The 27,773-nt window shown below is 41.2% G+C and overlaps 1 protein-coding gene across 2 annotated transcripts in view; it reads right to left on the bottom strand.

Annotated features, from left to right (window-relative positions):
- Positions 1-27,773, bottom strand: part of TMEM132B (transmembrane protein 132B) — a 226,095-nt gene that overhangs the window by 22,244 nt on the left and 176,078 nt on the right. For both annotated transcript variants that reach the window (XM_051634326.1, XM_051634327.1), the window contains one exon: positions 16,014-16,157. In XM_051634326.1, coding sequence (XP_051490286.1) covers positions 16,014-16,157 — 144 coding nt within the window. The remainder of the gene's footprint in view (positions 1-16,013; positions 16,158-27,773) is intronic.

A 27,773-nucleotide genomic window follows, 5' to 3' on the forward strand; every position in this document is an offset into this window, starting at 1 on the left:
CCATCAGGAATGTTGGCTCCCCTGCACAAGAAATGATGCTTGGTACCAGTAACTAAAAGACAGTGGTGGCTGTGTTGCTGTCGGTCTCAGCACAGACATATCTACAATTGGTTAAGAAACCAGATGGGACTTTATGTTGTGTGACAGCAAAAAGGGATGTAACTGGTAGCGCCTACAGCTTGCCTTCTTGAGGTTTGATCCAACACTTCTTGAAGTAAATGAGAGACTTTCTACTGACCTACTGGCCTCAGACTGGAGTTTTAAAAGTTGCAAGGACTCCACTGTCTCTTGTAATGACAGCCAACTGTGGCACAAGCTTGGAATAGGGAGATTTTTAGGCAGTATTTTTTTCATAGGCTGAAGTTCTTTGGTGTATCCTACTTCAAGTTGTTTGGACAAACTGCAGTTATCTCTTGATAGAGTAGCAGATCCACTGCCAGGATGCAGAAGAGCAGATGTATGTGAAACTTACCTTGTGATTCAAGTTTATGTAAATCTCGGCACAGTTTGTGTTTGGGGGGAGCTTCAGCAACATTTTTTTTTCCATTCAACCACTACTTTTGTTGATAACAATAACCCATGGCCCAGAGCTCAGAGCATGATCTGCTACCTTCTTGTCCATTTGCCATTGAAATTATGCCGGCACAAGTCTTGCTCCATGAGCTTCTGTTTCTTTTAAGCACTCTAGTAGGCAACTCAGCATGGCTTCCACTTGCCTTGTCACCAAGATGCAGTAGCTCTTCTGGGCTAACATTCTTCCCAGACAGGCATGCTTATCTCTAGACAGACACCTGCATTCTTTGCACTGAGACAAAGGATCTCACCAGCACAAATTCTAAGCACACACTTGTCTGCGGTGGCTTTTGCTTCAGTATATTTGATCCTTAAACTTCTGCAGATTGGGCATCCCCAACACTTGTTAATTTAAGTAAACATCCACAGACTTCATATTCATCAGCTGGTATCCCAGAAGGGCTTAAGAGTTGTTTTTCTAGTGAAACCCCAGCATATGGTACCAGCTCTTTCTTGCACCAATTCTAATTGCAAACACTGAACCTGTTCTGTAAAAACTGTTAACTAGGTGAAACTAACACATATGTTTGAGCTATAAGCTAAGGAGGGGTTTTTTTCTGCTCTCTTTTTTTTTATTTATTTCCCCACTTGAGTTACTCAGTGGGGTTATAGGCTGACAGAATAATTTACACATGGTTGAGAAAAAATAAGAGGGGAGAATATTCAGGCAGTTGTAATATACTTCAATTCCACTTAGGTTCTTTGTAAAATAATGGGCTTTAAAAGTAATCTTCTGTGTACTAAGTAAACTTAGTGTTCATGATTCCTGGCACTAATCCCTGTGACTGAAATTTAAGATCTAAGGCTCCATGAAATTAAAAGAAAAAGAATCAATTACATGCATATTCATTCAATTTCATGTATTACGTATCCTTCAATTTTTCCAATGAAATTTTAACAGGGGAAGTAGCAGTTTCTAAAGAACTGGTACTTGAAAAAACCCCAGCAGGTCAGTTTTAACTGCTGAAGCTGACTAACCAGCTCTTCTGTGCCTGCTGGTTTCATAATATTCCTGGACAACATAAGTCACCTCCAGATTTCCTCATCTCCCACAAATATTCCATAGCTGCTCCAACACAATGTGTGAAAAGCTCAAGGACACCAAGTGTGTGCAGCCCTCGGGTGGGACACCTGCCTCTCAGCCCTCCCAGCTGCACAGGAACCTATGGAGTAAATGGGAGGACACTCACAACAGGACCACTGCACATTAAGTCTTTGCACTGCTGCTGGACTGCTCCATAAGGGAAAGAAGCCCTAGATGCTGCTTCTCCCACAGGACAACTGCACCCCTTCCCTGTGAGTAACTGGAATAAATGGCAACTACAACAGCACCATAAAGCCACAAGTCCAGAAGTCTAGACAGCTAAGTAATAAAGCTTGTGAGCTTATCATAGCATTAAGAGCGATGTGTTCTCATGAATATTAGCCACACTGATCTACCCTTTAATCTTGTTCCAGTAATGAAAGGACACACCATGTTTATCCAAAAGGATCAACAGAAAACCAGAAGAAAAAAAGAGAAAGAAAGAAAGAAAAAAAAAAAAAAAGAGCTTTCAAAGCCACAGCCAGTACCCTTCTGTTTTGTGAAGGGAACACTAGTACTACGGCTAGATATTAGTGCATCAACATCCATAACGCTTCCCAGCTAATTTTCAGTTTCTGAGCAATAAAGAATTATTTAATTAGTAAAAAACAAAACAAAACAAACAAAAAACCGAACAACAACAAAAAAAGAGGGAAAAGGAACATTCAGACAGCAAACACAGCTAACAAAAACAGCCCTTAAACCTCATTCATTCAGCCAAGTGCTTTGATAACGTTATTTGGAGAGAATGTCAAGGTCTTTTCCTAAAAGAATTACCTTCCCTCTCTGGTCTTACAAGACTAGACTATACTAGACCATTTTATTCATCTAATATACAATGATGCAGAAGACTGGCATTAGGAAAGAGTTCTCTATTCAATAAATGAAAAAAAAAACAATGGACAGAGATGGATGCAATTCAAAGAATCAAATCGCAATATATACAAGATGGTGCGAGTTCCTACATTATACAAGACAGTCAAACAATGTCTAGACAGTCACTCAGGGAAACAGAAGGAGGTCCTTTAGGATGAAGGCACTGGAAAGAAAAAAGTGTATCAAAAAGCCAGATTTCCATTCAAGTGTACAGTCTGGGTGCTCTTGGAATTGTCAGGAAGTAACTGACATAGAAGATCTTTTCCAAGGAAAATCTTTCTCTCTCTCCTTAATGTCAGAATGACACAACCATGAAACTCAGCTTAAATCCTTAATGCAAAGTGCTGGATTTCCTTCTGTACATCACCAGCTCTCTGTGCTGAAGATGGCATGTTTCAGTTGTGACACAGCCTTGATGTAGTAGCTTCAATTCTGCATATAAATTCCAAGGCATTACTATACCAAACAGACACAAACTGCACCTTAGTCAGCTGGAATCCCTTGAAAATAGGTCCCTATATACCCCACTGCTTCTGACAGCTGAACACCCACGGTTCCTCCTTCTCTTAGCTAAGGTTTCTTGCCCGACCAGGGGAGGAGAAATCCAAAGTAAAAACAAGGGAAGCTTAAGGGTGGAGGGAACAGCCTCTGTGGGCTCAGAGTGATCTGAGCCAGAGGGTGCCTTGAAGTGAAGCTCCTCTTGTGTCCCCCACACAGGGACAGCAGTTTCACTGCTTCTGAGTCACAAAGGGATTACAGATAGCCCATGAGATACCAGCATGAAAATCTGATCTGATCACAGTAGCAACTGCATTTGTTTGCCAAGTGGAACAGGCGAGGAGTGAATTTTCCCTCTGGTGCAGGAAGAAGCAGAGAGTGGAACAGAGCAAATCCTGCAGGAACAGCCCCATTAGGGGAGAACGCTTAGGGTGAAATCTGCTCTGTTGCTGTCTCTTGTTTGTCTTTTATTGTGTCAATAAATCCCAGCTCCAACAAGGGGGAAAGCAGCACATCTTGGCTAGAGTGTCTGTGCAGAGCAGAGGGAGAAAATGCCTGGTACAGCTGTAAAACAAACGTTTGCCTACTGCTCTGATAGCACTGACTACACTGTACTGCAGATGAAAAAGGTCATTCTTTGACATGCAGCAAGGGTGGAAATGCTCTCTATCAAAAGGGTCTGCAGGACTAAGAGGCTGCTGACATCTGCTAACATCTCTCACCCCTTTTTTTTTTTTTTTTTTTTTTTTCCTCTTTCATTAGCATGCTGGAGCTTTTGATTGTGCAGCATCTTCTACCATAGGAAAAGCAAACAGCACAGCCAAGGATGGCATCTTTCCCTACACATTTCTGCCCGGCAGGAAATTCAGCCCCACATGAAGCATACCTGCCACAAGGCACTGAATGGTGGTTAGAGTTCTCTGGGGCTTCTCTGCCAGTCATCTCAATGTATTTCACAAAGAGAATTAACTGTCATAATCCTTCTTACCAAAAAGGGAACACAGCTTATTAAAATTGTCAAACAGAAGAGGAGCCCTGAGGACACATGGTGCATGGCTCAGAAGTAACCCTGGGCAGGTGGCCCTGCACTGAGCAGCCTGGGATGCCAGGGCCAAAGCTCCCAGACATCACAGCAGGAAGTCTGTGCTGGGGGCTGCAGACCCAAGGACCACTAGGGTCTGCAATGCATGTAACAGACCACTGAGTTTTCTCTTTTGAGGACAATTTTTTTAAAGCCTGCTAATCACAGTGAGAACAAATGTCAAAATCTTACATTTTGGATGACACAAAATCTACCTTTATCCACAGAGCTTTTCACAAACCATGAGCTATCAAAATCAATAGTTTCCTATTAACTTTAACTTAAAGGCAGGAATTGAGTTATCAGGAAAAATAAAACCAAACCCAAAAAAAACCCCAAACAAACCAACAAAAACAACAAAACAGAGCAGAGCTACCTGACTCCTGCAATGCTGTCTTCACTGCATCATCTTTGCTCCAAAGCCCATATGACCTGGGTGGACTCAGCCTTTTTCTCAGCAAAAAAGACCCTGTTAAAATCCAGCTACTAATTAGTGTTCTTCCTGTCAGTCTTCCTCCCATCTACAGCCACAGTGCACATACTTTTATGAACTCCAGCGAAATGCCAAGATAGATCTGTAAAGCTCTTCAGTTTCACCATTGAATCTGGGTGAAAAAAACCCCTTCCAACTTAAACACAAAATATAAGTGACAAACTGTAGAGACCTGTCATAAGTTTTCTCTTGAACTTTTTGGATTTTTTTCTTTTGGTTTGTTTCTTAACATCTTCCCTTAGGTCTGTATAGATACAGAACCACATGCCACAGCCAAAGAATGTATAAAACATGGGAACGGAACAGAACAGAAAGGTTTCTTTCTTTTCCTAAAGCTAGACCAATTCACTTCATCACAAAACATGTATATATAAAAGCTACTACTTTCACATGAACCCCTGGGTTGTTATCTTGCTTTCATCTGCTGGCTTCCTACTGCTACAAAAAAAACAAATTCATGTGAAGCACCAATCTCATTTTTTAATTAATACATAATTTTTCTCTTGTACTACTGTTCTCTGGAGATACTTTCTTCCCCATTCATGCAAATTAAACAGAGAATATGTATTCCAGTGCTATGACCGCCACAAATTCTGCCCAAGCAGAACACAAGGCACTAATACTGCAAGTAATACTGTAGCCCATGCATCCCCGTCACAGGTAAACTGTGGGTTTTATACTCCCTGTGAGAACCAGCACTGAAGGCTCTCTAGATTTTACCTTTATTTTCTATAGGAAACTCATATTCCCTCTCCTTCACTGATCTTGGGAGTTTTCTTAATATTGGCTTCTCAGCTGATATCACATGGATTTTTTTTTTTTCCCAGTGTTCACGATGCAACTACACTTTGGACACTGTGATAGGAGAGCTGTCATCTCCACCTCTGTGGCTTCATTTTCAATTTCATCCTGAAATCTTCAAAAAGTTTTCTGCATTGATCTCCTGCTTCTGTGGCAAAGGAGGGCTTAGTGAGGGTTTGTTTGGGATTTTAACTACACCTGCTGCCAATAATATTTTTTTTTCCTGCCCATTCACCTTATTCACTAACAGATTCCACACACTTCCCTTTCAGCAGTTTCTTTCCAGCTTTTCTTTCATTTTTTTCCCTTTAAACTCTTAGTGCTTATAGCTCTGTGCCTTCCCCTATCTGTTTTACTATCCACACATAAAGATATTCAAAAGGGGCTAAAGAAACTGGGATCCCTGCCTCCTCTTCATTTAGGTTGGTGATGAGTGTCTAAGGTGACCTTTTTGAGACATTTTAAGAGCTGGACAGTCAGTGTCTCAAAGCCAAAAGGCTGGCTAAGCATGCACAGGTGCCTGCCATCCACTGGGGGACACAGCCACAAGGGAGGCGTCTACACTTTGCTGCCTTCCTTGTCACCCAGCATGGCAGTCTGCAGCTGGTCACCAATTCTCAGTGAACTCCTGTTCAGTGCAGGGCATTTGCATTTAATGATTCAGTGTTAATTATTCTTGTGCAGATAAATTCTGCCTTGCCCATCTCTAGTCCATTTCATTTCATCTGATCAGATTCCCGCTTTCCAGGATACCTTTTATTTCTTTTCCTTAGGTCTCTTCTCGTATTTCAGTCTCATCCTAGCCTTCTTTATTTAGAATCACCTTCATTTTCAGGTACATCAGGCTTCTCCCTGAGCTTGCTGCAGCTCCTTCTGTACTTCCAGTGACAGACAGAAAAATAATTACTTGAAAGAAAGGCAGCAGCAGCTGCCTTCAAAATCTCTTCAGTCTCACTAAATAGGATCCCTTCCTATCCTGACCCACGGACACTCATACAATGTCAGGAGCCTTCTCCAAGGAGTCAAGCTCCTCCACAAAACCATCTGTGTATTCTTCAAATGGGCCAAAGCTGGAGGCATTTTCTTTCAAGAATTAAGGAGATCAAAGTTGGCAATAATATATTTTTCCTCAGCAAAATTAGTTATACAAGATGAAAATATCAATAATAACATAAGGCGATTAAACAAGCCACATTGTCAAGTTTGCTAAGAACAGAAGGTCTTAGCAAATGGCTGTCTACTAGACTTTAGACAACCATATTCACCAGCAACATTGTAAAAAACAAACAAGCTGTAACTTAAATAGTTATAGTTCTCCTCAGAGAATACTGAGAAACTTCCATACATCATGGGCATTTGCTTTATGAAAAGACTAGCACAAAAGAGAAGCCTCCCAGTGTCTCAACTCTGCACTGTAACGGTGCTGGCTGGATCTTCCCCATCTCACCATGCTTAAATGCAATTATTTAAGACCCAGCTGCACTCATGTGGTTTCCTCCCAGTGCTACCTTGCTTGAAGAGACAAACGCCACTCCTGGACCTCTGCAGGAGGAGGCTAACTCTGAAGGTGTTGTAGGACAAGCTCTAATGAGGAGAGGCACAAGTCTGGCAGTCTGCTCTAAATAAAAAATGCAGCGCCCTAAGTGTAGCTTTTGTTTCCCTTCTACCTTTTACTTGCTTCAGTGTTACTTTGTCCCCAGTTAAAGTACTTCCTTCAGTGAGTTTGCAAATGTTTGCTTGGCATCTACAGTGCACAAAATGTGCTTAAAAACAGAGCACTGGGGGATTTACTCCAAGGAAAGATTTTCTCATTTTACACTGATAATGTCTCATGCTAAAATCACTACAGGTTGGGGAAATGTACACGTCTACAGCTTCTGCCTGGCAGGGACTATGTAAGTCTGCAGTTTTCCAGTTTTGGTTTATTGAAATCTTTTATTTGTGGGGTGGCAATAAAAGATGTGGAGAGAAAAATCTCCCCTGGCAACATGTACTTTTGAAAGGCCCTTTCAAAGCAGTGAGAAATACTTGAGCACACAGCGTTCCCGTCTTGTCCTTCCTTCCCTCCCCACCTCCCCAGCCTATGCTCTTACTATCAGAATAATAAATTTCTTTGTGCCTCATCGTAGGAAACGGTTTCACATCACCTTCAGGCCCTTTGCTGGGGAAGACCTCACAATCAAAGGTCATATTATTTCACACAGCACTATCAATATTTTATGTTCCTTTGCAGCCAAGTGTTACCAGCTGGCCATAAAGCATTCAGTTTTGGGGGGGGAAAGATAATCATTGTATTCTGAAATATTGATTGCATCAAATGGCAACTAGATTGGAAGACAGTGATAACACTGGGCTCAGCAATTAAATAAATCTCACTTAGAAAATGGGCACTTGCTGAGTTTCTATGCAAAGGAATGAATTAAGAAGAAAAACAGTAAGGAAGGGAATACATTAGTTTTGCTCCGCAGTAAATAATGTTGAGCATAAGATATCTAAGGAAGAGCTAAGAAAAATCTTAAGAATTTTTCCCTTTTATTTTCAGAAGAAAACCTGAAAGGGGTTGCAAATTAAATTCAAACAGTAATCTCAGAAGCAACAATTGGAAAAGAGCAAACAAAGCATATAAATAGGATATACCATTTCCTGCTAGGAATTTATAATTTCTAACAATGCAGCTCAACTGCCCCTTGTTAGTTGTCCTGCTGGGCAATCTCCATTCCCTGGGAAATGCCATTCCCCTCCTCACTGCTAAGCTGCACATTGTATTTGTACAAGTAACTCAGCACAGGATTACCTCCCAAAATGCCTATATTGCAGTAAGCTCTGTGTAACTCCTGTTCAGCTGTGAGATCTGTAAGGCAGACACTGTGTCCACACCACTTTTACACAGGGTTGAGTACCTTGTCAGCACTCTACAAATAATAAATGTATGCAACTCAAACCAAAATCTTCTCCAATGAAGCAGATGTGCATTTTACAGTCTTTTCTTGACACTTGCAGGACTTCATGTATCTCTGCTCAATAATTATAATGAACAGGGGACTACTGAGCTTTTGTGATCTACTCTAGGTGACTGTTCTTTAAATCTTGATTTTCACCTCCTCAAAATCCCAGATACACCTCAATCCTGATGTACAAAGGTACAGATCTGTCTAGCTACATTTATTTCTCCTCTTGTTGCTGTTCCTGTGAAGAAAGTAAAACTAGCTTTCATTCTGATTTCCAATTCTGATTATGAGAATGCAAAAATATTAATAATTTAAAACACAGCAAGAACGAAAATCCCTTCTACCACAGAGGAGAAAGGGAGCTGGTTACTGTCAATGGTAGGTGCTTTTTATGTCAAATAAATTAACTGCACTTCAAAATGACGGTGGCGTGTCAGCCTCATCATCTCCATCCTCAGCTCCAATTATGTATCTCTAGGGAGTGCATCTCAGAACATATTGCTAAATACAGCTGTGGGGAAGTTAAACAACAGAAATATATACTCAAGCTGCATTCCAAATCTGACTGAGACCCCCAGGACCAGGGGAAGGCAAAGGTTTGGCTGCTGAGCATGCCAAACACTGCTGAGCTGCCTCGGCACAAAGTTCTCTGGAAATAAAGCCTGTTTGAGTGTTGAAAGATTCAGTTTGTCTGTACATCATAATGTACTTCTTTGGTGCTCAAAACACTTCTTAAAATGGGATGCGAGGCCACCCAGAAAGCAAAGGACAAGGTGGAAGATAAACACTGTTTTCCCACCCCAGAGCTGACAGCTAACGGCTGCTTTACCTTCCACATGGAGCAAATGTCACTCTCTGGAACACCTCTGTCACTCCAGTGCCTTCCACACAGTTGTGTGACTTCAGCTGAGAGCACGTTTTGGCCCCAGAGGTTTTGATGACAACGGGAATTTGAATTAATTTGCCCAGTCATAATGATAGTTCAAAAGGTATAAAAGCTTTGGAATCCGTGAGGTTCAAGCATCCATAGTTAAAACATTTTAGCGGCCAGCTGCATTAAAGTTTATAAAACAGAGTTATTTTCCTACAGAACTTGGAGAAAAAGCCTCCAGAAGTTTGTTATTTTCTCCTGACAACAGCTACTTGTTGCTGCATTTGCTTTTGTCGAGCCTGGCCTGAGTTGCTTATTCTTAGGAGAAAATATGCAGTGTTTATCATAAGTGATATTGTGGTTCAGGCTAATGATGGGTTCCCAGGCCTGGGATCCATGCCCTTTGCATTTCTGCTCTCAGAGCAGCTAAATGCTAAGCCATAGAATTGTTTTCTTCCTCTGAAGCAGCAGCTGGTCCCTTGGAAGACACCATAAGCATTTCTGCCGAAATCTGTGTGATTGCATATGTCGGCATGGTCTGTTCCTAACGGATCCTCTCCCAGACAAAACACACTTTTCTCAAGCTGGCTTTGAAGACTGTGTGTTTAAAAATAGCTTCAGGAAGATACACACATATTTTGCTATAAACTGTGTACAATGTGTACTGTGTACAGAATATTAATTCTCCAATATGTGATTTTGTGAGACTGCCTCATTGGCATCATTGCTGCTATACATGGAGCTGGTTTGTGTGCAAATATGATTCTAGACCCAAAGTTTTAGCTTGGCACGATCATAAAACAATGCAGATCTCAACATGTTGCTGTGTAATGAGTTTTTTTTTAATTAAATCTTTAATATGCAGTAAGTAGCTCTGTTACTGTTTTCTGATCATACTTTGTCTAGCTAGAAAACTAATTAGGAGAATCTGGTGACCTGAATGTCAGAACCTCTGATATTTCAACAGGAACCACAATCCTTAATTCAACAGTCGACATATTGCAGCCGATCTGCTCTGCTCTCCTGCCTGTCTCCTATGACTCATAAAGATGAACTTTGTGTGGGGGCAAAGAGGATGGCTTTTTTGGCAGAAATAGCTAGAAACAGTAAGAAGTTCTAGTTTATAAGTTTGATGAACTGCAAGCAGCTCAATGATATTTAATTATTGCTCTGAGGCACACCTGTCTGCAGATAGAAAAGACAAGATGCAGAGTCTTCAACAGGTTTCATGCCAATAAATCCCACTGGGCCAGGAGGATCCTTATCATCACTATCGGTGCTATTGAGACAGAGACCAGCAGTTTCACAGAGGAGGTCTGGAGTAAAGCAGAGAGGTAACCCAGACCTCCTCAGGCCCAAGCAGGATCCTCACCTCCTAAGTAATCTTTCTGTTCAGCTTTGGAATGATTTACTGCCATAAACCTCTTGGCTCTGCCAGGCACCAGGGGAGTCATTATTTCAGAGGCTTCGTAATGGACTGCAGAGTCCCTTACCTCCCAGCTCCCAAAGATGGATGGAGGTGAAACTGACAGTGACTGAAGGTTGTTAGCAGCTGATTTTATGGAGCTGATGATACTGACTCACTGGCACTAATCAGGTGAGATTAGCAGAACAGCACAGACATGGAGATGGACTCAGCAAATTAAACACTGGCACTTCAAAAGCTTTCTAGTTGCAAGAGCTGCTGCCACAGCCCCAACATGTCCCCTCTTCAGGGGCAAGACAAAGTGGTCAAGCCTCCAGGCTGTCAATCTTGAACCATTCAGCAGCACCAAAATAAAAAATAACTTAAGATCTAGTTCAAAATGAATCGTGTAATAAACCAACTGGCACCAACGTAAATCCATCATATAAAAAAGCAGGGAGTGTTTTCACTGCTTCCACAAAGAGTCTGGACTCCTGGAGTGAGCTAATTTCTGTGTGAGTGACCGCAAAATAAAGCCTTTAGGTTACATACTGATAGATACTCAGAAATATGATAGATGGAGAAACAAGATTAGCTCCACTTTATGTACAAGTACATTACATTTTTTATCATAATCTTCAATGGTGAAGCAGCTGCAGAACTTAAATTTGCAAGCTCTGGCTTTGTTCTGAGAGCTCCTGCATAACTAGTTGTATTTAACAGCTCCAGGCAGGCGCTTCTTTCTGTACATTGTCCTAAGAATGTGCTGTGAATCTGCAGCAAGGAACTCTTCCTAAACATCCAGTATAATCTAAATTGGAGAACTCAGTATCCCTTCCTTTCCCTTGCTGTTTTTTCCCCATGGTTCCTTGAAGCAGTTACTATGCTGGGGTTAGAGATCACTGTGCCGAGGGTTGTTGAATAAGGTCCTCAATTGTTCATCTGCTTTTTATCTGGAACAGGGAAGAACCTTCCTCAGATTCAGTCTGTTTCAGCTATCACCTTCCCTGCCTGTCTTACACTATTTTTACTGCATGTTAGATAAAGCCTAGCTGGCTGTTGCTAGGAAAATTAGGTCTTCTATTGTTTTAACATTAATTATAGAGAGTTCAAGATAAGGTCTGTATTAGAAAAGTAGGGGGTAGGAACGGTTTTAATTTTGCTTTCATTATAATTACACAGGAAATTATGAAAAGGTGAAAAATAATTCATTGAAGCGATTTCTTCTAGCAAGCTAACAGGAAAAGTGCGTCCTGGCACAGATGGAGATAGTGGTGTATTATTTAAGCACCACTGTTCTTAATGTGTGCCTGGGCACACTGAGCCTGTTTCTATTGCACTTTCCATGTGGGCAGAAATGGGCAGGATGAGGCCCTCTGGCTCCCTTCAGCTCAACTGAGGGACCTTACTCATACCAAAAAAATGAGGCTAAATTAGTTCATGCTGTTAACTCCATGGATGCAATTTGAATTCCTGCAGACATTATTTTGAACCATCAGTCAATTTCTGCATAACTTGCAAAGGACATGAAAATATGACTAATCCAAGAATTAATTAATTGGGCAGCTGTCTCCCTTTCATTTGTACACTACTGAGATAAACATTTGGACTAAGAAGCTGTCCTCCTCATTATAACTTCCTCATTGATGCTGCTTTGTGGGTGATGTTTATGACCACCATGTAACTACAATGATTTCAGAATTTTTCGTCATGTGAAATTACTAGGTTCAGGATTTTAAAGGCGCTTTTACAGCAAAGAAAAAGGAGGACATGGACCTTGCTTGGAGATTCTAAGCAGCTGTAAAGATTAGACTGTGCCAAAGCTCCTCAGGTTAGACTTTCTTCTGTAATACAGCCACCTCAACGTGTTCCCTCCATCACTGATGTTGGTCTAGCTCTTTATTTCCGTCTAACTATGGCTTGAAGGTCACTCGTGAGCAAGTGAAACCCTCTGTAAGAGGCCAGCAAAACTTCAGCAGTGCTTATACTTCCTGACAGGATGGATGTGCAGAGGTCCTTGCCATGGTACAACTGCTCTAATCTTTTTCTTCAAGGCTTTTTTCCCCACCTGAGGCCCCAGGTTCAGCATACATATAGAAAGGTTCATCCCACCATGCCTACAGCCCCTTTATCTCTCAGTATATTGCCCATCTCCAGAGTACCTGAATAATTTCTGCATAAATTCTATCAAGTTTCCACTACTTCTTTCTTTTTGGCTTCATGACCCTATTTCACTGTGGTTTGAAGGAAAAGCTGGGAGAGAAGTCCTTCAAGTGAATCTTTGGCAGAAGACCACTAAGGTTAATGAGACACCAGTGGAGATAAGGATTTTGTCCATTCAGAGTCAAGAGTATCTTTAGAAACTACATAAGGCAGCTGAGGCTGGAAAAAGGATGTCTTACTCTGCCTTGTTTGCAAATAAGGAAGCAAAATTCCAAGGGAAATGAGTGATTTACTCACAGTTGCACAGGAAATCAGCAAGAGATATGGAAATTAATGCTGAGAAGCATTTCAGAGCCTTAATCATAGACCAATCTTTTCCCTCAAATGCCAGCAGTATTCAGTGCTCCTTTTCAATACCGGAATAAGCAGTTTCACTGACTCACAGACATGTTTCCATCAACCATGGTTGGTCGCTATTAGGAACTATGCCCAACTGCAGGCACCAGCAATTGTAGGGACCAGGGGCTGTAGCTGAACTGAGCAAGTTTACCTGTGACATTCCTTCAAGGATCAAGTCACACTAAGGTCAGGAAATGCACGGTCAAAAAGAAATAGGTGGGTTTCATGGTACTTACTACTAATTAGGTAGGCTTTGAAAAATGTGGATTGAAATATTCTCTTGCAGGGAAGCTATTAAGCTGTTAGAATGAGGGGATATACAGCTTAGAGTAGGAAAGACTCACATCTCTTGCCTACAGATAAATCACTTGTCCATCATTATCTATTTTACCATCTCTGAGTTACATCAAGTAGCTGCCCAGATAAGCACATTTTGTATAAATACATAATAGTCTGGGGCCAAAGTTTGGTTTTATTTAAACTAGATTCAATTCATTGTGTCTTAATTGAAAATAAGTGTTACAGCAATGATCAAAGAATTGTCTCTTTAATTGTCTATTAAATCATTATCATTAGCTATTAAACAGAAATAAAAGGTTAAGAATGCAACACTCTCTGTTCGGCCCAAAAGAATATTAATATCTCTCCAATTACAAAGAAACAATAAAGGCAGAATTAACAGTGAAAAGAAGCTTAAGATTAGGCAATTACATCCAAAATGCCTGACAGCTCTTATTAGAGGGTTTGACAGTGCGACCTATATAAAGAAAGCAACACAAATTTGGAAGCAAAGTCAATATTGACTTTACCAAAGGGGCTTGTAAAGAGAATATGAATTTTTCTGAAAAAATATAGGAATATAAACCCTGTACTAAAATTTAATGCATCTAACTAATCATTATGGATTCAATATTGCAACCAATACATATATTTCCAGTTTAAAAAATTATGTTTGAAGAGGATTCAGTCTGAGAGCACCTGTCAGTAATCTGTGACTGAAATGCACTATCAGGATGCTGCAATTTTCACAAAAATAACATTACTCCCATTTTATATCACCAGGATAAGGCAAGATAAACTCAGTGAAGACCACATTCAGACCTCTTATTTTTGTTCATTAAGTCAATGTATTAGAATTGGTACCAGGTCTGGGAAGGTGTCCTAGAAGCATTCTGTCAGTGATTTGATACCCAAATAATTTCAGAGGTTGATGTGTACACAACCTACCAAAATAAAAAGGGGGGATTATAGTGAAAATCTAGTAAAACCTGTGCAGAATGTTGGTGTGTGTTTTGGTCTGCTCTATCCAGATCACTGGAAGGAATGAGAGGACACTCATCAACTTGAAGGTGCTTTGGAGCAGGTCTTAATTCCACCTAGATATACAACCCATTTTGAAAAAGCAAGAAAAGAAGATGGACAAGGGGCAAGAGCTTTCCTTTCTTCAAGTGTATAAATCCACAATTACAACTGGAAATCTTGTCTCTGCTCACAGAGGTCATGTCAACCCTTATTTAGTTGCCAGCTTCAGTGGACATTTCAAATCTGGGAATCAGAACAACTAACTTCATGCTCAGCTTTGACAGGATATCTGTATGGACAACTGCTGATTGAACTAAATGGACTTTAAACAGGCACTGTTGTGAGATGTGGCAACTCCCTGACATCTGCAGATCACAATTTTATTAGAGGGTTTCAAATGCAATCTCAAGAAAACTTCAAGGGGTGCTCAGGTCTGACATACATTCACACATGGCACAATTGATAGCTAGAATTTGGGAAGCAACTTGTTTCTTGAAAGCTACAGAGAGAGTTTATAGTAAGATCTACAGGTTACAGGATTACTACATGTAAAAAGCATGACTATACTACCATATTTGATAGCATCTATACATAATACACTGCACTTTCATGGAATTCCTGTCTTTCTATGATAGCCCTAAAAAACTCTTAAGTAGTACCAAAATCCCTGTAACCTCTGTAGAGAATTCATTGTAGCCAATTCTTAAGTTCATCTAAAACAAAACAATACCAAAGCACAAAATAAAGCAAATATTATATTAAAGGTATTCAAAAGAACCTATTTTATGCCTAAAAATAACAGCGAGCTAAAAGCTGAAAGCCAAGCAATGGTGTCAGAAGTCATGCAACCAGTGTCTTGACAAAGTCACATTAACACTATTTTCATCTCAGTGTCAGGGAGTGAGAACAAGGTGAACATAGTATTTAAAGAGAAAACCAAAACACAACAAGGTATAAAAGCTCCCAACTCTCAATTTAAGACTTTTTGCAGAATGGTTGTTGTTTTCTGGTCTCTCCAGACTTTGCTACAGTTTGGTATCTTTACTTGTAAGAAATTCCTGGAAAGCAGGTGGTGCAGTCAGAAGCATGCAGGAAGCCCTGCTGTGCACTGTCACAACATACCGTGTCATTACAATGGAATAATGGATGCAGGAAAGCCACACAAGAACAAATAGCTCTGTGGGGGGACATTTCCCAAGTGGGATGTATCAGACAACACATCCTTTCTCATCAGCACTGGCTGGCCAGCAAAGACAAGGCTGAGGACTGCTCTCAGCATCTCTGCCCTCTCTCCCATTTGGAAAACACCAGCACAAATGGAAACATTCTAACTCTGCATAACCTGTGAAGGCCACTCTCCTCATAGCACAGCTGGAAACAACCTGCCACTACAGAAACAGCCAGGAGTGTAAAACAACAGGTTGATGTAAACTCCCAAAGGTGGGATAGGTCCTAATATGGTGGTGGAGGAGGAGAAAAGGGTGAAAACTCCATTCTCCACCTCAGGTGGGTGCCTTACCTTTACGACATCTTCATCAGCTGATTTGCACTCGGTGGACTCCGAAACATCAACCACAGACCCATCCTCCTGCACAGCAACCACCTTGACTGGAACAGACACCGTTTTGCCCGTCAGAATGGCCGTGTTAAGGACCTCTGTGTCCTGTATGCACACACACACAGAAGGGTTGGGCGTTAGAGAGGCATAAAACCATGAATTGCCACAGGGGTCAGAGGGAGGAACCAGAACACTGCCTCTGACAGGGACAGGGCTGTAGAGAGACCCTTCCTTGCGTTCATCTTTCAAGCTCCCTACAATCAATGGTTTAACTGCTGGTTTAACATTTTTCTAAGCTAAAAGTTGCATCTGGACCACATGGATTTACTCTTTTTGAGCCCGTGTACAGGCCTGGCTGCCGTGGCAGCGCAACCTGTAACGCCGTTATGTGCCAAGGCCCGTCTGCAGCTTGGCAGCACCACAGCTTGAGTTGGACACCATCTCCAGGTGTCAGTGAATCTTCCCACCCCTTTGCCCCAGATCATGCCAGTGGTTTGGGTGGTGATTATCAAACGTGACAATAACAGCATTTCTTCCTTACCGCTCCAGCTAACGGTGTTGCCATTTGACCATTTTCCCTTTTCAGGACGTAAATACAGGATGAGAAAAACTAACCATGAGGCAGGGGGTTACAAACTAAGCAATACCATCCATATACCTTTTATTTTTAATCTTTCCCCATCAAAATCCCACCTAGAGATGTTTTACCACATTTCTCTCTAATCCTGATGAATTCACAGTGCTGGCACTCTAATGACTCCATTAACACATCCTTCTTCTGTGTCTCAGTATGGCTGCAGTTTGATTAATTACTCCAAATGAGATGCTACAGAGGTCCCTGCCTTGCATAAGCAGGTATGCAGACTGGAAGAGAACAGCCTCCAAAGGCCCCCAGAGCAGCTTGTCTCTGCTCCAGCAGTGCTCCCTGCAGGCCCAAAACACACAAGACAAGGAATCATGTGTGCTTTGAGAGAGGTTCAGTTCAGCCTTCTCAAAAAGCCTGCAATAGGAAATACTGCTTTGAATCAATTTGCTTTTCATTTTTCCAGTTCCATAAAACTAATTGCTTGCCAGCGGGGGGGTGGGGTGTGGAAAGTTGCTTCCAACTAATCTAACTTTAAATTCCATTATTAGAATTGGTGGAAGAAGAAATGGATTTTAGTGAAAAATTTGATGGCAGCTTGCATAGGGAGATATATTCACTAACACTTGGTGCTAGCTAGATTGATAGAAAATAATGGGCATTGACCACAAGCTAAGGACAGCTGGAGAAGACTAATAAATACTTGCAACTAAGATGTATTATTAATCAATATTTGGAAACTTCTACAAAAAGCACCCTGAATTAAATGAGCTGAAGTACTAATAACACTAGTGCCAGCTAACTGATACAGTCTACTAGAGCTTTATAGACAGTCATGTTCCACAAAAGCATTTAAGCATGTACTTGAGTCCATTTCTGTTCAGAACAGCACTAAAAGTACGTGCTCAACTTGACACTTAGACTTCAATGTGATTTAAGCATGTGTTTAAGTGTTGTCCTGAATAGAGACGCTTCTCTGAATAATACCTCATGAAATAAATATACTGTCTTTGTTCTGTTCTCTGCGAGGCACAAACCAGATGTTTTACACAGTAAATGACTGTCTAGTTCTTTTTCTGCTGAATAGGCTCATTTATAACCAGCTGCCATCCATGAGGGAGGGACACTGGGAAGAAGTATGTGACAAAAGTGTAAGTGTGAAAGAACAACTGTAAAACCTTTACAAAGACTGAGGTGTGAACAAAATGAGGAAGAAAATGCATTGCCAGGTGAAAGAAAACCATTAGATGCACCTCAGGTGGAAAGAGGCTGTATAAGGGAGACAAAGAAACTGAGGATGCTTCAACCACAAGTATGTCAGAGAAGAGGTAGTTAAGATTTCACCAAACCACCAGCAAATATCCCATAGATCCCAGGCCATCAATCCAGTATAAACATATGCCATATACATGATGAAGACACGGTGGTCACATGTCAAAACGCTCCCAAGCAGCAGTTTGCCAGTGGCCATTTCTAAGCCACTCTTCAACATCAGACACTCTTCTTCAGTGAATCAGGGGAAACAGTATCTTTGCCAAGGTCCTAAACAACAAACATACAACTAATTCTACTTCCAAACGCACTCTCTCCTTGAACTTGTATTCAGTTATAATCTCATCCAAAGCTCTACTGAGTCATAGATGAAAGGTTTATTTGTACTTCCGTGGACTTGGAATCAGCTTCTCAACAGACACCTACTAATTTCTCCTTTGGTTTTTGCCCTGTTCATTGTATTATCCTCCCGTTGACCCCTCATGTGTGACAAAGGGTAAACAAAACCTCCAGCCTCCTTTTAACTCTGAGTGCTGCTTAGTTTGTCAGACTTTGATGCTCTGAAGGATAATGCAAAGTTTACAAAGACATTTGCATTCCTTTCATAAAGTCCCAGTGAAGATGAGCAGGAGAGAAAAGGTCCTAGAAGAAACACCTTGGGACCCCAGTAGTTGTGGGTACTCTGAAATAGCTCATCCTACTCTTGACTTAAGAACTGTCCTGAACCTTCCCTCCTTCCCAGTGTGTACAGGTAACTCACTGTGTTAATTAGCTGGTGCTGCTTCACAAAAACTACACTTCACTGGTAAGCAATTCTACTGTATAAATCAATATTTCAAATGCCTGATGCCTGGGCCGAGTGTTACATGAGTATAATAGGCTGTGTAAAGATCTTTTTAAGAGCTAGCTATTTATAGACTGAAAAAATATATTACCTCTGAGGATGAAATATGAAGGCAGAACTGAACTAATTGTCTGTCCTTTAGATGAAACAGACTATTTTTTTTAGTGCATCTTCAGCAAGTAATAGCGTTTCGTCTAGATCCTGTTAGGCTTGTTTTATATTTCCATGGCAAGGTTTACTACAGAAAAAAAGTGTTGCTGACTTTAAGATACCTGTGCTGTTTATTACTAACAGCATCTGAAATGTAGAGAGGGGTAATAACGTTGATTTACGTGGGCAGGTCCTCCCATGTGGCACAGCAGCAGTGAAACATCTGGAACAACACCCAGGGATCACCAACACAGACCTCTAGCTGCTGAGACTGAAAGATCCCAGGTGAAAAACTGGGAATCCCATCCTGTTTCTTTTGTCAAGGGTTTCTTTCAGCTGCAAGATCTTGACCAAAACCTTCAGTTCAAGCAGCCCAGGTGGAAGCTACACATTCATATTGCAGGCTCTATCCCTGAGTAATAATTATGTGTGTGTTTATCTCCAGCTTCTTCTCTGTACCTGAATGCATTAGCACTTCAGCAGAGCTCTTCTTAATTACAACTGTAACCTGCTAATAGCGTTTCTTTGTTGTCTGAAGGAATCTACTTCTTATCCAGCCTAGGCTAAATTAAAATTTAATACAACATCAGGTCGCAACAGTACTAGGAAGCAAATGACAGCTGTTTAATTAAAATCTAAAGCTGATTAGATGGCACTACTGAGAGAAATACTCAAGAGGAAGAGCAGAAAACTACTGAAACTCAAGGCCAGGATAATGGCTTTATTTAAATATGAATAAACCCTGTGCACAGCCATAGTAAATGTTTGACAACTCATTGCTTTGGACAAATGGGTGGCAATATGAATGGGAGACATGTCAAAAGTGATGATAGAGCTGTGATCATCACCACTGCTGTTCCTTCTGTGTGTGACCCGAAGCAGGGATTACTGAAGAACAACTACAACACAAACCAGCTGAGGACCTCCAGGCACAAAGTTCCCAATAATTAGCCTTTAAACACCACCACACCAACCTAAGCCCCTTAAGCGTGTGACTCTATGCAGCTCACCCAGCTACTGTGAGACTACATAACACAGTTTTCCCTGCCTCTTCTGGTTAAAGTCATAGAGAAACAGATTATGTGTCTCAGAAGAAACCATCTCAGGATCCAGGAGCTGGACACAGGTTATCTAGACCCAGCCCAAAGCCACCAGTGCACCTTTGCTATCCCTTTGGGAGCAGCTAGCATCCTTTCCATGAAGCCTGGCAGGGCACAAAGCCCCATGCCAGCCCAGTTTACCATGACAGAGATCATCCTTGTGATTAATGCACAAGTTGGATGCATTTTTTTAGAGGTTAACAAAACATGCTACAGTACAGTAAACCAAATAAACACTCAATTGTAAATCAGGAGGGAAACCTAAAGCCAACCCTATTCCACTGACAAATGCTACAGCTAAATGCCTTTTGGCATTTAGTTGAAATGACTGTCTTCAGTGAAGAAGGCAGAGAGCTGAAACATTTGTCTGCAGAATTGCATTCCTTCGTTATTATTTTTTTTTCCCAGAGTGTACCTTGCAAAAACACATTTGTAATATTAGAAAGAGTCTTCAGGAACCAGTTTTCCTGCCTGGAAACGACATCTCTTAGAAAATGTAAATTATAAGGCAGACTGTGACGTGTGGGCTGGGCTAAGGGAGGGTTTTTTATTTGAGAAATTATTCACCACCCTTTTCTTCAGATCAAAGAGCAAGGCAATATAAGTCCATTAAGAAAGCTTAATATATAAATTAGATGCTTAGCTGAAATTATTATAATCCAAAGCAATTCTGTACTTTTTCCCCCTCATAGCTGAATACCATTTTAGGTTTCCAATACATATTAATGAAACCTGCTTGCCAGAAAGCTATTTCTATTTCCCACCATTAGATCAGGTAACATACACCATTTTGTCACCCAGTGGGGAGAACGAACAACTGGGATAATAAGTTTATGAAACATTGGAAAACACAAACAATATTGCAAAGAGCTCACCTGGCTCTTTCACCCTTTGTCCTCCCTACATTCATGCAGTCAGTCCACTTCATGCCCAGGAGCAGCTCCCACAGCACAGCTGGCAGGAGTGCTGCTGGCTGCTCTGGCAGGCACCTGCTCAGTCCTTACTCAGGGGCTGACCTGGCAGTCCTGCCCACTCAGGACTTGCCTGCAGGCTGCAGAGGCTGCGTGTGTGAAAGCAGTTATGTTACAAGGCCCAGTAAAGGGCCAAACAACAGCTCATTCCTTAGTCTGCAAACATCCTTTCTGTGGAGCCCCTTGTGGAATCAACTACTGAGCAAATTTTCAGGTGTCAGAGTGAGGCCTAAAGTGTAACCACACACTAGTCCTCCTGCCCTAACGAGCATGGTCAGTGCTAGAAGGTCATTCCTGCTCCACTCCAACCTGCCACTGTCCCCAGCTGTTTCCTCATTTCAGTTTCTTATCCAGAATATTATTATTAGGAGTGATCAGTTATGACAGATGGTAAATCACAAATACTGCAGGCTGTGGTGTCAAAGTTAAAGGTCATCCGTTCTCTCCTTTGTTTACCTGCGTAATAGCTTTACTTCCTATTGGGATCCCAAAGGAAGAACAGGCAGGTGCATATATTCTGTAGGAGAAATTAATTAATGTAGATTGAATCATACAGAGAGGTTCTTAATCACTGATTCTTACAGAACAATGTAAGCAGCAGCTATTAGCCTAATTGAATATTATTCTAGATGTATAACAGTGTGCTGCAAAACCAATTTGCTATAGCACAAAAAAATCATGATACAGAGACTCCACAGTGGAATTTTATTTCATAACTTGTCTTTTTACCACAGACATACTGAAGGAACCTCTCATCTTAGCAGAGTGTACCTGGCTCATGTGATCAGCCAGAGTGGTAATTCTGGCATGAAGTTCAAGGAAACTAAAGCTGAGATTTATTCCATTTCCATGTTGTTTTTTGGTGTTGTTTTTTTTATGAAGAAAATTCAGTTCATTTTGAGGTTTATGTAGGATGAATAAGCAAAACATGCTGCTGAAGGTGAAACCTGATTAGAAGCACAGATACTGTCACATCTATGACCTGAGGCAGTTTTATTTTATTTTCTATAACTCAGAACAGATCTGCCCCCATTAAGCAAAGGTTCAGAACACAGCCTGGTTCACTTGGCAGAAGTAATTGCAACCTGTCAAGCAGTCTCCACTGTCTCAGCTAAGTACCAGTGCCTTCTGCATGAGCGAAAGACCTTTCCTGAGACTGGGCTCATGCTATTTCACTTCATCCCATTATGTCTCAGTAGAGTTTATTCTCCAAACCTGCTGTGTTAAACAGCATGACACCGTTGCTCTGAAGTGTACGGCTGAGGTAGAATAAAAGGGAAATTCTTACAGCTGGAGAGCAACTATCACACATCTGATTTTAGTTGTCTACACAGAGAATGGTGGCACCAAGAGTTCCCAGCTTATGTTTAAGAACCTTTTAGTACACCAACAAACACAGGACCTAAAGTCAGACTGAAAGTATGATAAACTCTGCCAGTCATTCACACCGGAGTTTACACCATGTTCAGAGCCCTGTATAGTACCTGAGCATTCCTCTGACAGACTTGGGCAGTTCTTCCTAATAGTAAGTGATTGCTAACCATTTTAAAGCATATTTAGAATTCCACAGTTCATTTAATTCCAGAAAAACATGATCACATTCTGTCTTAATAAAATTGTGGGTCACCTTCAACTGAAATTAAACAATATCCCCCCAAATTCAGGAGGATACAAAATGGATAGAGCTGTCTACTCAAGAGCAATGACATGAGCCTCAGTACAAACTGATACACTAAAGATTGTTTTCAAATGGCCCTGAAATAATAGTGTGAACACTCCTCAAAGGCACTGCTTTTTCCATAGAAAACTCTAGGGAGGCCATGCTTTGCCTAGTTTATGGAACATAACTATTAGATTCACTTTGAGTACCACCAGCAGTCAAAGACACAATTTTCTGGCTCTGTATCTTTGTCCCACAGGCTTAATAATGTTGAACAACAGTGTGGGTAGCAGTTTAGAAGAATTTATTTCAGACATTTACTAATTCCTTTTGTAGTCATTACAATTTCTTTCAGAGCTGGCTGGAAGGAGGGTTATCTAGAGGAAATTCTATGCCACTGGTGCAATGGGAGAGCTGGCAACTCACTGGCTTGAAAAGGCTTCAGTTTCACAAGTGCAAAACTACAGACAGTGAAACATAAGGTTGTGCATCACGTGAGGTTCCTGCTGCAATCTCTGCACCCATCATCTACCACTAGTGCTACCTGGGCAGAAATCCATGTCCTTCTGTAATAACAGCAGTTTAATGCTATAGAAGAATGCACATGTTAATTACAGCATGTCTACATGACTTCCCAACGTCCTGCTGGAGCATCCCCTCACGGAGGGAGCATGGGTTCTCTTTGTGCTTCAGACACTGTGATGTGCTTTGTTAAGCCATTCACAGAGTGGCTGCAGCTGAAGAATACCTACTTGTGAGCAGGAAAAGGTACATGGGAAAGCAACTGTGACACCACGCAAAGTCCTCTGAAATCCCCTGATAGAAGAGAGCAGTCTAGCAATTGCTAGTCAGGGCGTTCAGAAGAGCTGGATGTAAGATCTTCTCCCTCAGCATCGTTCAAAGGCTGGTGAGTACAGAGCTCATAACATACCAAGCACATTCAATACAGACCTGCACTTTCTGGACAGAGTGAGATGCATACACTTATTAACTATGTTTGAGAAGCACATTATGGAGTTTAAAATGGACAAGAGATCTACTAGATGCTCACATTCATCATCCTGCAAAAGGAGGTATAATTTTTGAAGAATATGGCTCTGGCAGGGCAGACCCTTGCCCTTCCCAAAAAACAGAGGGTTTTTTTCCTCAAAGATGGTCTCTCTTATCTGCCAGGACCAGGCTGCTGTACTTAGTTATTTTACCTATTTAAGTAATTTCATGGGCTTGATTTCAGCTACTCTCAGAGGCAAAGCACACACACACACGCTGCTGAAGGACTGTTTCCCACTGCCTGCTCTCCCTCAGACAGGCTTTTCTCTCCTCGAAGTGCCTCAGTTCCTGTCTTAGGCACTTGCCTTTGGACAGTATGAGGGACACTTTGGAAATTTTATCTCTCTTCATTGCCTGTTAAAGGGCTGAGATGTCTAGTTTAGACTTGATGTCTAGAATTAGGGGTGAGAAACTCTATCCCTTCCTCCTTTCAAAACTGCAAACAATCAGTACCTCTACACCAGTACTCCTAACAATTTTTAAACTTCACAGATGACACAACCATGCCTTTTATCTACTTCATGAAGTTGAGTGGTGCTGTATTTGAGGCAGAAGAACATCTCTGTAGCAAGTCCAGGCATAAGCCTTACTATCTTTGCACACTCAGAGCTTTCTGGTGTTTTATTCACTGATTTTGGGAGCATCCATCAACTGAACATTGCTCATCCTTGCTCTGCCACTCTGCTTCAACAAAGTGTTGCCTTTCAGGTATTCCACATTTGCTTTCTACTTAAAAAAAACACTACAGAAGTCTCCTGCCTGTGTTTAGAACTGCCTGGAAACTTTTTTTGACAGGGAGGGAAAAAAGGGTTTCTTGACAAAAATTAAAAAGCTTAAAAAAGACACCAAAAAAAAAAAAAGCTAAAATTAAAAATTGTGATTTTAAATAAATAAGAATATTTATTTGACTTTTAAACTGTTTGTAAACGATATAAAGTAGTGGCTGACTTGATTTTTCCATCTCAACAAAAGGTACTGAAGGACCAAAGGAAAAAATCAAAAAAGACTTCTAACCTTTCTTCCGAAGTATTACCTTCGTATTTAGGCCTTAGAAGTCATTAAGACAGTATCCAAATTCCAACTTGACAATCTGTTTCTTTAGAACCTGTTACATCCTGAGTAATTGGAAAAATACTGATCTTCCAGAAAGAGAAACTAGGTACAGCAAGAGAGGAAAGAGAGAATTACGAATTCGTGTTGAATAACTCATCTACAAGAACTCTCTTTGTGGAGGAAAATGTCTCCCATTTGCTGCCATTTTACTAAATGTGAGAAGCAAAATTACACAGCCTGACTCAGCTGCAAAGAGACAGTAGATCACCACTACTGGACTGTTCAAATGGAATGACTATTTACTATTCAACTCCATTAAGGAAATTTATCTTCCTTTAAACTGGCTGTGTTAACCATTCATTCTTTACTTTTGCTCTAAAAAACGGGCAGATTTCCAAATGATAATACATTTCTTTCTTCTTTTGCAGTACCAATTTCAATTTGTTTACTGTTGTAAGGTGGGAAGCAGGCCAGGTCTAATGCCATATTCTGTCTTGCCCTGCAGCTCGTGGGGGCCTCTTGCTGCACAGTCATTGCTCCTGCTGCACAGACAGATGAATACAAAGGAAGATGCTTTTTACAAAGACACAGCTTAAGAAAAGAAAATACAAGGTTCTCTGGTACTTGGACATACCATTTTAGAGAAGGATTGGCAAGCAAAAAACATTGCACCTAAAGGCCTTCATAATGTAACACAGAATTCCAGCTCAAAAGTGCTTTCAGTTAAAAGTGCCCCTCTACAATTACCATCCAGAAAAGAGCAAGCCTCCTCACCTTCCACTTCTCTTTGTAATTTTATCTCTTTTCCTCTTCTTACACCTTGAAGTATTCAGCCATGTTTCCCTCCCTGGTGTTAATCTCACCTCCTCAGTGGCTGAAATGGCACAGATGTGGGCCAATACTTCCCACATTTTGCCTTCAGAGTCTTCCTGCAAAACAGAGGGTCTTACCTAACTCTAATTATAAACTCTCTCATCCAAAGACCACTAATATTTTGCATCTCCTTGATAGGGATAGAAACAGCAACACAGCAAAGGAAGTTCAGCTCTGCATGTGTTGTGACCTCACGGTGGGCTGAGGACCCTGAGATGGAACATGTCCTCCCAGCACCATGCCACTTCTCACAACATCTCAGCACAGCCTAAACATGGCTCTTCTCAGGTTTCTGATGGACAACACTTTAAGAAGAAAATCAATGGTCACGTCACAATTGAAGCATGTATATGCTTAAATCCAAGCATGAAGATACAAATGCAAAACCTAGCTGAGAGTATACACCTACAAAAGCTGAACCTGGGTCTGGTAACAAGAAAATCCACACAAATAAATTAGTGAGACCATGGTGAGTAAAGTACCTCATTTGCCCTACTGAATTTTCAAATTTTCTAGGCAACAGGAATGATCTGAGAATACATAAACTGGATCCTGAAATAAAAACTCTTCAAATACATCTTTGTTCTTTTGCTGTGATGCAACTTCATCATTTTCCAAAAGCCTGAGAATTATTGCCAGAAGGCACCTTGTAACTAGAAGCAGAAAAAGATGATCAAAATTTTCACTCCACATTCTTGTGTTTTACTGCAGGTTAGTTTTGAAGGACAAATGTTTGTTGTTTTCTTGGCCAATCCAATCCAAAGTGTCAACCAACGCCCAATGTTTAAAGTCACAGGACCACAACAACTACATCACACATCCCTTCCTAGTTATTTTTCATTTTTTGTTAAATGATATTGACATTTAACCAACTGCCCAAAGGTTGCACTCTCCTAAATGCAGCAGCACGTGGCATTTTAATACTGTTTTTCTTTGTTAATAAAGGGAATTGTGTGAGTCGTTGCCGATTTTGTTCTGGACTTTCCCTGCAGTAGTGCTGAACTCTGCTACATGCACCCAATGCCACCTGACAAAAGCTATTACAGAAAACAACCCCAGAGTAAGACTGTGAGCTTGCTTCTCCCTAATGACAAGTTGTGACAGGAGTGGAAGAGATGATGTGCAAGTTTCCTGACCAGGTAGCACTGGGCTGTGTCACTGATGAGGCTGAGAAACAGCAACAGCCTGAGACAGCCACCCTGGGACACATTCAGCAGCAGCATTTCACTAGGCAGCCATCTGACAGCACTGTCACCAGGCAGCCAGGGCCTGCAGCAGCTTTTCTCTCTGCAGCAGCATTTCTGGTTGTTGTTTTTTTTCCCCTATTTTTTGGGCTAAGAATCTCATAAGCAGAGTTTTGATCTAAAAAGCCTTATTCGAGCCTGCATTGCTATTCAGTCCAGCAGGGAATAAATCTAGACATTAGGAGGAAATTCTTTAGTGTGAGGGTGGTGAGACACTGGCACAGGTTGCCCAGGGAGGTTGTAGATGCCCCATCCCTGGAAGTGTTGTGTCTCTGCCCATGCAGGGGGGTTGGATCTAGATGATATTTAAGATCCCTTCCAACCCAAACCAACCTGTAATTCTAGATGAAGTCCACACTCACCAGGCATGCTGCTGTCTGTTGCAAGATCCTTACAGAAAGGATGAATGAATTTGATTATTTTTGTATGTAGCTTTTCCACAGCAAAAGCATTCCCTAAATGGAAAGCATGTCCTGGTTCATGGAGCTTTCTCCCCTCGTTTCCAAGGCAACTCAATACACAGACACATGCAAACACACATACATGCTGCTATTGCTCTTTTCTGATCTGAGAAATTTCTTCTTTATCAATGAAACACTAGCCAGCTTCTGTAGTAGTGAAAGCCTTAGACAACTTCTCACAGACTAATTCACAGCAGAAGAACATTCACTAAACTTTTCCCTTCCATTTTAGACTTAGATCACACATTTTGGAAACATTTTTGTAACAAGATCTCCTGTCTCTTAGTGCCACAGAAATACGGAATCCTGAGTCCACGTCACAGTGGCCTTCTGCTGTCCTTCTGCAACACAATGCTTCCCATTCAAGGAAATAACTGGGGAGGGTGGTTTACAGAAGCACAGAATTATTCTGGTTGGAAAAGACTTTTAAGATCATCAAGTCCAACCATTAACCCAACTC

The sequence above is a fragment of the Apus apus genome, chromosome 16 (genome assembly GCF_020740795.1).
Source record: "Apus apus isolate bApuApu2 chromosome 16, bApuApu2.pri.cur, whole genome shotgun sequence".
Taxonomy (NCBI): Eukaryota; Metazoa; Chordata; class Aves; order Apodiformes; family Apodidae; genus Apus; species Apus apus.